Source organism: Pelecanus crispus, chromosome 1 (genome assembly GCF_030463565.1).
Source record: "Pelecanus crispus isolate bPelCri1 chromosome 1, bPelCri1.pri, whole genome shotgun sequence".
In the NCBI taxonomy this organism is placed as follows: Eukaryota; Metazoa; Chordata; class Aves; order Pelecaniformes; family Pelecanidae; genus Pelecanus; species Pelecanus crispus.
Window position 1 is genome coordinate 53,991,608 of NC_134643.1, and position 12,657 is coordinate 54,004,264.

The following is a 12,657-nucleotide window of genomic DNA, read 5'->3' on the forward strand; positions in this document are numbered from 1 at the left end:
AAATATTTACTAACTCCTCTCAGCCCAAAAGGCTTAAAAATGCATCACTGACATAATTTAATACCTCTTGGAATAAGACAGCATCTGTAGTCCCTGTGGTACAAGACTGTTTACTTCTCTACAATTAGTGAATGCCTCCAAGCTACATCATTAATATGAACATTGCATTGGGGACGCACCTGCAACTCATCTACTTGAAAATGAGAGTTTTTTTGCTTTTTGCAATATCTGTACACACTCTGCTGCTGCTGAAAGGGCAGCGCACCCCTCCTGCACCTTGGACTCCTTTCAGCCACAGAGTTCAAGGACATACAATCCTCTGAAGAACATAGGATGACATGATGTGGATGTGCATAGACTGAACATCTTTAAGACCTCCCACCACTTCTTTTTTCATTTTGAGTAATACCCATGTGCCTGTTCCACTGCATGCCCTCCCAAAGCAGTGGCCACACGAGAGAGACAGAACTACAAGTCCCAAGAGAAGAGAGACCAAAGACTCTAAACTCTCAAATACAGTATTTGATCCTGACATGGTATTTGCCTGGCTAGTTTCATTAGGAGGCCTATGGAGGACACGTCTGCTTTTGGGTGAGAATGAAATGGAGATTGAAAAGTAGAAAGGGATTAGCAGAAACAAGGAGACTGCCATCTATATCCGTATCCTCCTTCTTTATGTAAGAAGAAATGAGGAAGCAATACCCCAGACCCTGCCTGTTTTCAGTGAAAGAATCAACTCTGCTTCACCTTCTTCTTCAGAGATCAGAGAAGATTTCGTAATGATTCCAACTTTGACATTTTGGTCTTAAGTCAGCAAGATATTTAAGCACCTGCTTTGTGAATAGAATTATGTTGCTGGTTCCCCAGAACTATGACTTGAAATGTAAGAACCTCTTTTCTAACAAGAAAACCTTTAAGAAAGATACATAATATTCAGGAAGGTGGCAGGATCCAAGAACAAAATCTACGTTCCTTATTGCTGCAGTAAATATCTGATTGGTTCAGACTGTGCGATTGGTGTATGCAACATTACTGATTTAACATTACTGCAAGGAAAGAGTCTACCTTGCTGCTGTGCTCATGCCAGTAAGTATAAAACTGTCCCCTTCCTACCTGTCAAGGAATTCAGATGTGTAAATGCCAGATGGAGTCTACTGTAGAGAACAAGACTCTTCCTAGCTCAAATTAAACTTTATTCCTTTTCTTTTTTTTGATGTAAACACATCTGATTCTTGCTTCGTGTTCCTATGGTGATTTGAAGTGAAGGCAGCAATCTGATTGAAAACACAACTTGTAATATTTCCTGTTCCACCCTGAGCAAGATGAAAGCTCTTAAATTCTTGAAGGAATCTCTCAAATATAATTAATAAACCTATTCTGGCCAGGACAGCAAGATTTAATCTCCAGGTAGCAAAGGTCAATTTACAGAAGGTGGGAAATGGAGATAAGGAGACAGTGCTGTCAACTGCAGAGGGAGTTGGTGAGAGAAAATAGCTAGAAACAAATAGGAAACCATAAAACATAAATCCATCCTTGGAGCCCAAATATATGAATGGAAAAATAAAGTATAATCCCTCTAATAGGCACAGTTCTTGCCAAATATCCGTAATTTTGGATGGCTGCAAGAGCCTGCAGTTTGGGTGGGAACAAAAAGCATGTATAACCTTGACCCCCGTGCTGAGCTCAATCTATTGCATCTGCATGGTTTTCCACAAACAAATCCATCATCTGCCCGGCTGGAGCACACTGCTGCAGCACGCTGCTGCACAATGCTGAGAAGCACAGTGGATAGCCAAGAAGAGTTATTAAGACAGAGGTTCCCAGGTTTTGGGTTTTTTTTGTTGTTCATTTGTTTGGTTTTTGGTTTTTTTTTACATTATAGAAGATTGAGGATCTCCCTTCACTCTGAAGCTATAACAGAAGGAGGCTGCTGTAAGCCCCTCTGTGAAGAGATGCAAGGGATATCCGCATGACGCTGCCCTTGAGAACCAAAACCATCAGCTGCAATAACTGAAAGCACAGGAAGCATCTACAACTAACAGGGAGGGCTCTGCAGTCAGCAAACATGTCATTTTTGTTGTTTCTCTGTATCTGTGAATGATTAAGGAAGATCAAGATACTTTTTTTTTTTTTCACTGATAGGCTTCTTCCGTCCTTGTGCATCTGCTGACTGGAAGACATCCAGTGAATATCAACACTTTTTTGAGCAGCATTAGGTTAAAGATGGAGAAGCTAAAGCCACATTGACAGAAAAATTAGGTACCTAATTTTCATACATTCTCCTTAAAAACCATTATGTGGCTGACTCCAGAAAGATTAAAAAACTGCAGGGAAGGACCTCAACATGGTACAAGGTTGTATGTGAGGTACTGCGCCCAACACATTTCAGATTGCAGCATGCTATAGATTTGAAATACATAAAGACAAAAAAAATACTAAAAATAAAAAATATTACTCTATGACGTTAGTACAACCCTGTGTAAAAATTTTACTGACTCTAAAGACACTGGACAAGTGGACAGAATTCAGTTCCTAAGCAGCAGTCAAACAATATATCTAGCTTTTCACTTCTTTTTTGTAAGTGAAATTTCCTTTTCAGTACTTTTAAACAAAAATGTCACTATAAAAGAAGCCACATTTTCAATGACAACCCAGTGGTACTTAAATACAATAATGAACATCACAGCAAAACTTCAGGATGACTTTGGGCAACCTGGACTCCCAATTCATAGACATCAACTTTCAGAACACAAGCAGAGGGGAAAGTTTTGGAAAAAGATACATTTTTCTCACTGGGAAACTTACGCTAAAATAATAATCTGTTCCCATTAAGTCAATGTTTTTTGCTTCTGACTTGAATAGGAATATGATTAAAAGGACTACATAGAAAGAATAGTGAAATCCTGATTAAAAACTGTTTTATTCAAACCTCTTTGCAATAAACCCCCCTCAAACCAGAAAATAAACATTCTCACAGCACAATGGTTTCAAAAGAGAATGTAAAAAATAAATTTATATAAACTCCATCACTGTATTATATAAGTGCCCTGTATGGCACTATAGACTACTACTGCAACTCCATTATCTTTATAGAAAAATTTTATTTTAAATTAAATTTGTTTCCAAACACTTAATTTTTCAGGTCTGTAAGTTAAATTTTCCAAATTTATTACCTTAAAAAAATGCCTTAAAATGGCTATAAATTATTTAGAGTGACTTTTTTGATGTTAAGCTTCCTAGTTCAGTCAAACAACTTACTGAAGTTGTCATATGCTAGTATGGTGTCAAATTCTGCCCTAAGATCTGCACAGGCATAGGCCTAAAAAAATTGAACACCTAAGCCTGACAGTTTGAAAACTGGATTGGAAGATGGTATGCTTGCAGCCTCAATTAATTCCCCAGAACACGTGTATGTGACTGTAGGTCCCTCTGTGTCAAGTTGTTGGGGTTTTTTTAGAAGGGTTTAAGCCCAGGTAAGGAATGAATCGCATGTAATTAGCTGAAAAGCCACAGATCTTCAGGCAATCTAGTAAGCGTGAATTACTGCCAGCCCTTAGCTACAACAGCTTGTACAAAAGCCTGTGTGCTGCAGATATGTAACCAATAGGAAATGGTTGTTTGACTGCATGAATTTTACACACCTTCCAGCTTCCTAACTGATCTGAATGCTACGTCTAGTGCTCAGAGGCATCTTGCATAAAAGACTTATGATCCACAGAAGAAAGGATTTCACTCATTCATCTATGTAATTTTACATATTTGGTACGTTACCAAACAATTATATGCTTCATTAATTAATCATGCCAGACCATAATAAATTCATCATCTCTATGAACAGGTGCATTCTTATTACAAAAACAGTTGCAAATAAATCGGGTAGCTGGTCTGCGGCTTGTTTTGCATTTCCAGCAGCAGTACGTTTCTTGGAGCTAGACTGAGCCTCGTTGTAATTTTCTACAAACCAGTATCAGGCCAAAGAGCCACAGGAAAACATATCCTTACCAGTTTGAAGGAAACCTAACTGCTTTTCCACCACCAGGTGAAACTGAATTATATCCTTTTTCATCCTTCAATCAATAAGCACGTAAGTAACCCATAATTAATGGGAATTCTCATGCGAGTAAAAGCATCCATAGGATTATGTGACTGTAGGATTAGACCATACGTAAAAACAGTGGCTTTCATAACATGTTAATATATTTACTAGTACACATTTTCAGAAGTAAATTCAATCTAGATTATCATATATGAGCTATAAATTCTGTTTATAAAAGCAATGTGATATGGGTACATTTAAAGTGTGTGGAAAGTACTTTGAAACACGTGAAGATTCACGAGAAAACATAATGCATAGATTTGTTTTTTTCTTAGATACAACATGCAAAATAAACATCTACCTTTAAATTTTGGTATTACTTGAAGACTTCCTACTGAATACCAATGTCAATGCAAGGGCAATGGAAAACAAATGCACAACAGAACACTGTAAAAGCAAAAAGGACACGGTACAAGTAATCACAAGTTGATATTATTTAATATTATGATGATAGAGAAAGGAGTAGGTTTACTACTTACCCTCATCTTTGCGCATGCATCCTGTGTTGACTCTGTGCCTCTTAACTCTTTTACCAGCATAGAACCTAAATACTAAAATAAAAATCCATTAAACTTTTTAACTAAAATTCCAGAACAGACAAACATCTGTAGAAATGCACTAAAAATGCCTAAGAAAACATAGCGGTAGCAGTCAGCTTAATATATTGCTTTAGAGGTTTTTTTACTCTGCAGTTCTCTGATAAATCATTTAAACCAGTGTATTAATCAACCTATGAAACAGGAATGCACAGCAACAAGTGTATTCAATCAGATGGAGCCCTTTGAAACGGTATCTGAAAGTCTTCTGGCTTATCACTTTAGTCACTCAAATAACAAGCAAATACTACAGATTCCATCTTAAAAAAGCCATTTGATTAAAAAATGGAGAATCTGCTTTTTTTAGCTGCCATCTGCCAAACTCATATTGCTATGTGTGCAATCACGTGGACGTGAAGGCCAGCGGCAATGTTAACCTCTGTGTACTCAATCTGTAACTAATTTATGTGCAAATAGAAGAGCCCGATGTCAGCAAACAGAGAAAATAAATCTGAACTGAAAACTAGTTTAAACCATTATTTCTTCCTAAGAAAAGGCTGACCCTGAGCTATTATTTTGAAGCCTTTACTGATCTGAAGGAGGGCTGGGTGAGAGAAAGCAGTGGGGTGCTGGTGCTGGGTCCTGGCTCAGCTCGCTGAAAGCCACCATGCTCTCAGAGGTGCCTGCTCATCTCCAAGGGTACACAAGGCAGCGAGTGCCTCAGTGACACATCCCCTTTCCTACCTGCCTCTCCCTCACTATGTCACCCGCTGGCATGTGCAGTTTGAGCCCTCCTGCCCCTTGACAGCAGGCTCTGCTCCTCTGGGGTCTCAGCACCTCTCTACACCATGTCTGAATGGCGCTGCTCCTCCAGGGGCGGAGCTGGCTGCATCATCCCTGATGTTCTTGCCTAGCAAAGTGGTCTTGTTACTGCTAACAGGGCTGTGTGAGAGGCACGCTCTGCACTTCTCCTAGAGACGCTACAGGCATGTGCATTTGTGGGCGTGCACGTTTGTGCTAACAGGGTGTGTCCGTATTTCTATATGGTGCCACGTGCAAGTCTGGCTGAACTGGGGAAAGAGGACAGCAAGCCACCCTTTGTCTTTCTCCTCCTCAGGTACAGAGAACGCCTCTCTTTGCATTCTCACTGCAGCGCAATGCCATGGCTTCTCTTAAGTCTTCAGTCCTACGTGAGCAACACGGGAGCTGAACAGAAGTCATGCCACTGGTGAGAATGGGATAGGTGAGCTGCAGGAGGAGAGAAAGCGCTGTGGGCAGGAGCCTCTTCCCAGAGGATGCTGCAGCCCACCACTGCTGCCTGACCCCTTTCGTTCTACCGCATTGACTCTTGGAAACAGCCTGAGCTGACCCAACCAGATAGTGAGCCAGCTTCATCTTAAACAAGAACCTATCAAAAATAACTTCAGTTGCAGTTGAACACAAGCTGGAACTCAACAGAAAGTGTACTGGTTCAACCCTCTGGTCTCCTGACCTAAACTGAAATATTTTCTTTAAAGCCTTTAGTTCACACTGTGTACCGCAGGAGTCTCTGACCTGCAAGAAAATGCATAAATATTTCAATGCAGACAGTAGTCAACATGGTAATTAGTGAGAAACACTTTACAGGGCATTATAAATGGAAGAGTGAGCAACACCAACACTACCAGATAAGCACAAACAGAAAGGAATGAATGAAGGACATTCCTGGAGGACTGCAGATGTGAAAGATTCATAGACCAAGCAGCTGCAAGTCCAGCTGGGGGCTTGATGGTGACATGAATAGGGCTTTGGGCATTAATTTGATGGGACGGCTTGATATGACCCTTGCAGAAGAGCAATGAATATAAAGCAAGCTCTGAAATTAAAAAAATAAACAAAAGCGTATTGAGTTGAACTGTATCTTTCTCTGGATCCTGCTGTCTGACACACCTTTGGCATCCTTAGCCTTCGCTGGGAAGGATGCAATTAATTTCTTCAATTTTTTAATTTTATTATTTTTATATGGACTATAGCACAACAAATTGGTATTTCCTTGGAAGCTACCAGCTTGTCAGGCATCAGGGAAAAAAACAGTGCTTTTGAGCTCATGGCTGAACAAGAGGAAGAAAGGGAAGAGACGGGCAGCTCCTGTCCCATCTGCACAGCAGCAAAAAGCCTCAGCGGCAGGCATTCAGAAATGCTTCCCAGGATGGACTGGGGAACAGACAAACAAATCACAGACGTACTGTCCATTTTAGTTGTCACAAAAGTCTGAAATTCTAGGAGGGAATTTTGCTTTCCTTTGACTTGCTGTGCTTTTGGAAATGTTTCTTCTCAAAGACCCAGAGCATGTGGGAGCGACACAGAGGACACCCAACAGTTCAAGTGGGTGGGGTAGCATACAATGAAAGCTGCCCCCATTATAACTTCCAAGCCAGGGTTTTACTCTGTAACACTGAGGTCAATACAGCTCAGGGAGCTGAGACAATGCAGTGATGCACGGTCCTTAGGAAAGGAAGGTGTTTCCTTAATCACCAGCAGCTTGGATATTTTGATTTGGTGATTCCTTAGTCACCAGTAACTTGAATATTCCTGGTCATCCCAACTTAATTTCTTTAATGATTCACATGCCTTCCAATCTATTACAAAGATTACATCTGATTATGAATTTACTGCTGGATCAAGTAATGAGATAAGGCACTCTTCAGATAAACACGTCTACTTTACTGAAAACTATGAAAAATATTTAAAGAACTAGAAGTCACTAAGCTTCCTTTTCAATTTGAGGTGCTGCACAGGAGGAGAGCAAGACTGAGAGCAGGCAAGCTGGACCTTGACTGTGACTTGCTGAGGAAGGCAGAGGTTCCAGGTACTGTCCAGGGACAATCACTGCATTCATGGCAATTTCTGCCCCATGAAGGTCTGATGGAAGATACAGATGTGCTCCAGCAAGACAGGCCTGTAACACCTCTTCTGCCCCTCCTCAGTGGGAGCCAAGCTCTGTCTCACCTGCACTTAGTCTCCAAATCCTACCTTTCCGGATATGCTTTAAATCAGGTCCAGCAGCCCCCAACTCTCCCCCAAGATCCAAGCTCCTTCAGGTGAAGAGGATCTAAAACCCATGTCCTGGACAAGTTGTTAACCCCCAGCTATTACGCTAAAGGCACTACAACTACTGAGCCCCTTTCCCTTGTAAAGTAAGTCAGCCTTGCTTCATTAGATGGCCACCTCCAAAGAGGACACAATGGTCTGGGAAGCACTTTCAGCGACTTTAACAGCACTTCCCAGCAAAGTCAGAAAGGGAAATGTAAGAGTTGAAATAGGTGGGCTGAGGCACCTCTTCAGCTCCCCAGAAGCACCAGTCCCCCCGCTCTGTTGATGGGGAACTCAAGGCTTCAGAAAAGTGTTTTTCATTTAAAAAACCACAATCTTCCAATATGACTTCCTGTACTTCAGGAGACCTTCCTCTCCTTCGCAAGCGTTTGTAACAGCTGAAGGACAACAACCATCTTTAGCTGTAGAGGGAAGCTCTGTTTCTCCAGGGACGGGAAGTGGGAATCGGTGACAGCTATCGGGAGGTAAAAATAAATACTCCCTGGCCCGAAGGAACTGACTGCTACTGGTACTTCAGGTAGTCAACAATTTGGGAGAGGTTCGAATGTGCCCTTGTCCCACGGATGGAAAACACTGCTTCAGGACCTGATCTCCATCTTCCCTAGCTCCCTTCCCCAAAACCAGGTGTATAAAAGTCAGGCAAGGCAATACTTACTTTAACTACCATGCACACAGCATTAAGGTAGGCATGAGGATCTCATATTATGTTTTATTATTTTTCCATAAGTACTAGACAGGCATTTGTGACAGATGAGAAGTAGGAGTGTTTGCTCTCACTGTCACTTCTACAACACTTAGCCACTTATTCAGTGTCATTTCTCTAATGCTATTGCTACATGGACTGCAATATATCACAAAATTCATAGCAAAAAGTACTGTGCATCCTTGTTTCTCATTTATTACAATTACAGTGTTTTGGAAGAAGTGGTCTGTCTCATTAAAAGTGACTGGAAAAATATTATAAATGAAAAAAAACAACAGTGTATAAAAAACTAAGATTAATGTATCTACCCCAAATCAAACCACTAAATTTATCAACACTTACAAATGCTTTATAATCGCATGACTGGAAGATGAGTTTCTCTGGATGATGTTGCCAATATTGTACAGGTGTTGATGCCGTGGCTTCATTTGGAGGTCGCAAGGTAATTGAAGGCTCTCCCCAGTCTCCTGTCTGAAAATCACAGTTGTTCAAGATGTAAGAGAAGTTGCAGGCAAATTCGCTATAAAGTAGCCCTCCATTGTTGTGCTCAATTAACAATAATTTATTTTCTACACACAGAGCCATGTTACTAAAATAACAGAATACAACTCCTACAACACTTTTCATTATTTAATTTATAATCCAAAGTCATCTTCTGTAGTGTTTAATGAGGCTTTAATTAAATCTATTTGCTTTGAGAATAAAATCACTAGGCGCTGGAAATGTTCCTTAAAAATAACTGTTTACAATACATATATGAGGATCAGAGCACTTGAAAAAAAACCATGAGATGCACAAAAATGCCATTCACAAATTCTGCTATGTGTTTTACAAGCTTTTCTAGACAGTTAATAAGTCTTCCATTATCTAGCACATATAACCGATAACTAACTTTCCTAAATGGCTAAATAACCGAGACCTTGCTTTGATCTGAAGACCTATTATACATTCTTAAAATATATGAGGCATTCTTTAATCTCTTTATGAATATTTACTTTGATCACTTTCTCTTGATGTCTCATTGATATAGGTGATTGCCTTCCTGAGCTGTCATCTCCCCTCTTTCCTCAAAGCCCTCAGACAACATGGGTAGGACTGCAGTTTGCTGCCAAATCCCTTCACAGGACTCTTCTCCCTTCCAAAAAGAGCCAATGCAGGCATCGGTACAGGAATGCCCCCAGCATGGCAGTACGGGTCTGCGTCTCACCTGCCATTGTGTATTTTTTGGACATGGCTTTATTGGACCTGGACTGACCTCTGGGCCTTTGGGAGCTCCTTCCATCTTGCAGGCCCATGCAAAAAAACTATTATTTGAGGTTATTTATTTTTTAACTGTAATCTCTCCTACTTTTGGTTCACATGTGCTCATGCCCTCAACACCAGGGATGCTACCAAACCAGTATCAGCTCACTTTAACTGAAAATGACCCGTGGATGGAGTCTTCTTCCCAAGCCCTCTTCCCTCTGTCACCAGCTCCACTTCTCCCCTACCCTGTCTGGTCTGGTCTGTCTCTGAATTTCCCTCTCCTGCCCACTCTGTCTTTTGGGGATCAGATTTCTCCTTCCTGATCCTCCTTCTTCCCCTGCTTGTACCCTCTCAAGCTATTTTACCCTCTCCTATATGATTATTTCAATTTGGATTATGCTACTTCTTTCTTTACCTGCACTTATCTCTGTGTATTTTCTATGCATGTCATATTGTTAAAATATGTGTTGAAGCTGGCAAGGAATTGTCATCAGCATTTCACACAGAATATGGCTAGGAGTTAAGACTTTTAAAGCAAAAAGAAGTTAAGCATCAAAACCACATAAAAAAATTCTTATCGAAGACATTCAAAAGTCTGGCAAACTATCACATCCTACTAATTAAATCAGGACAGAGTAAACAAAACAAGTACATCATTTTCATGTGTCACAAAATAATGAAATGACACACATTTGCACAACTCTGCAATGAAAAGCAAGAGATAAATCTGGAAACATCAACATTACCCTGCCGATATGGTAACTTCAAGCAAGTGAACATCATAAACCAAGTCGAACCTAGTTAACGTTGGCACTATTAGCACATCTACAAACTATACAGCATTGGGATTTCTGTTTTGCCTAGTTAAGTTGCTTATAGGCTATGGATACGACTTCAACTGCAAATTTGAAAGGGAAGCAGCAGGAGCAAGTGCTCCAATTTTTGGCATTCTATATCCTCAGAAACGAATCCTTCTGACCACTACTGTATAAAAACCTTCTATCATATTTAATCTAAAGTGGGAATTTGATTTCTTTAAGAAGCAGTTCTCCTTATAAAATAAGGTTTCAATCATACTACAAGGGGTAAGGATCTTCATCCTTTTTAGTGGAGTTTGTATTTGACTACAAGAGAAGATGGATTGCACCCATCACAAATTCTCAGTGTGCTGAGGCGTCTCTTATGAACTGTTCAAGGCCCTAGTTAACAGACCACTTGAAATAGTCCTTTTTTTCTCTAACAAAGATACACTCCTGCATGTTCTTTGTAAGGAAGCAGATCTCAGGAGGCACATCCTATCCATTCAGCAAAAGGATGGATCAGGAGTAAATTCAGGACAGAGAAGCTATAAAAGTACATCTTTTGACCACCAGTATTTCCACTGAGGAAGTGTAGGGATGGCCATGAGGTAGGACCAGAATTTTTATGGAATAAGTGACCCTGGGTAGTGCTCCAAACCCTTTTGTTGTGCTGGTCTGCAGGTGACACTCCTCACATGCAGAAAATGGACCGTACTGACAAATTAGGCAGCGTACACAAGGAGTGAAATGAGTACATCACTTTACAGTTTGACTCCCTTTTACATGAAAGATATTAAAAACATGGAGAATCGCATTGTTTCTGTCTGTAAATGAAGGGCAGTAACAAGAGGAACAGTTATTACCTCTCATATTGATTCAATTTTATAAAGGAGCTAGGAAGCAATAATCACGAGGAAATGAGAAAAAATCTTCAACCAGGCTAATAAAACTACTGTGTGAGACACTTTGAGAGGGACTGTGTGGAGACCATTCGTTTGTATCCATTAATTGCTCTATAAATATATACAATCAACCTAGTACCTACTCCTTTTAAATGAGACAAAACAGAATTGATATGATTGCTGTACATGTCTCTAGGATGATCCAAACATGCAATACAGCTGAGGCTAAGGGAATGCAGAGATACAGGATTTCTGCTGTTCCTGACAGACCACTGCACCTGAAGACCTTTTGTGTATTTCAGTGTGCCTTGTAGAGGGAGCAGCTACTAAGAAAAGCTGCATAAAATTAAACATCATAGGTATAGATCATTGTGATGGATGAAGAAGACATGTTACACACAGTCATAAAATTTTCTTTTGTAACTGTATCATAAGTGGTTTTTAATATTCAGCAGAAGTGGCTTCTGGTCTCCTTTCTTTTTGTTTCTTACCAAACTCCTTAGATTTTTAAACCATACTATCACTAGTATTCATTACCTATTTAGACTGAGTTATAAGAGGGTAGTCTCCAAAGCCCAGATCCATGAAGATGTTTAGAAGTGTAATACCTATTACATATTCCCCATGCAATTTCCTTTCTTTTTTTTTTTTTTTTTTAAAAGGGAAGAAAGGCTTTTAAACAGATTTAGACAGCTAAATACTTTCATAAATCCAGGCCTAAAAGCCTCTACAGGAAGAAAAGGAGCTCCTCAGCTGACTGACTCTAGTCAGATACTGAAATTCTGAGATTTAGTATGCAATGATGGCAATTAACTTCAGGTAAAATACAAAGTAGAAACATCTTTGACCTACAGAAGACTTGAAATGACAAGTCTCAAGTCTGGGGTAGAAAAATATGAATTACTAGTAGTTCTAAATCTGAGGAATTGGTGTGGAACAACTCATGGGTGATGTATTAAGATTCAGGACCTTCATAAGCATCTAAAACACTTTCAAGCAGTATAGAAATGTTCGTAAATTGACATGCAGGACCAACTATGATGTTTGATTTCATTTTTAAAAATACATATGATAGGATAAGGATTTTCTGGTTTGAATATTTAACTTGCAATTATAAGAAATAATCAAACATTTAAGCTTATGTATTTTTTATGACACAATATATGTATGGAGATTTTTCTCTCTCTGATGAAGTAGAAAGGCAAGAGATAATTCATTCCTCATCTAACTTTACAGCTCATCAGACAGCTGTGCAATTTATCACGTGGTTTTGCTGTACTGC

At 39.8% G+C, this 12,657-nt stretch overlaps 1 protein-coding gene across 17 annotated transcripts in view; it reads right to left on the reverse strand.

Moving 5' to 3' along the window:
* Nucleotides 1-12,657, reverse strand: part of ANKS1B (ankyrin repeat and sterile alpha motif domain containing 1B) — a 446,177-nt gene that overhangs the window by 19,462 nt on the left and 414,058 nt on the right. For 14 of the 17 annotated variants that reach the window (XM_075728100.1, XM_075728099.1, XM_075728098.1 and 11 more), the window contains 2 exons: nt 8,771-8,899; nt 4,572-4,647 (listed from right to left, as the gene is read on the reverse strand). In XM_075728100.1, coding sequence (XP_075584215.1) covers nt 4,572-4,647; nt 8,771-8,899 — 205 coding nt within the window. Of the gene's footprint in view, nt 1-747; nt 751-4,571; nt 4,648-8,770; nt 8,900-12,657 lie in introns of all 17 variants that reach the window. The other 3 variants (XM_075728083.1, XM_075728082.1, XM_075728085.1) reach the window with 2 other exon arrangements.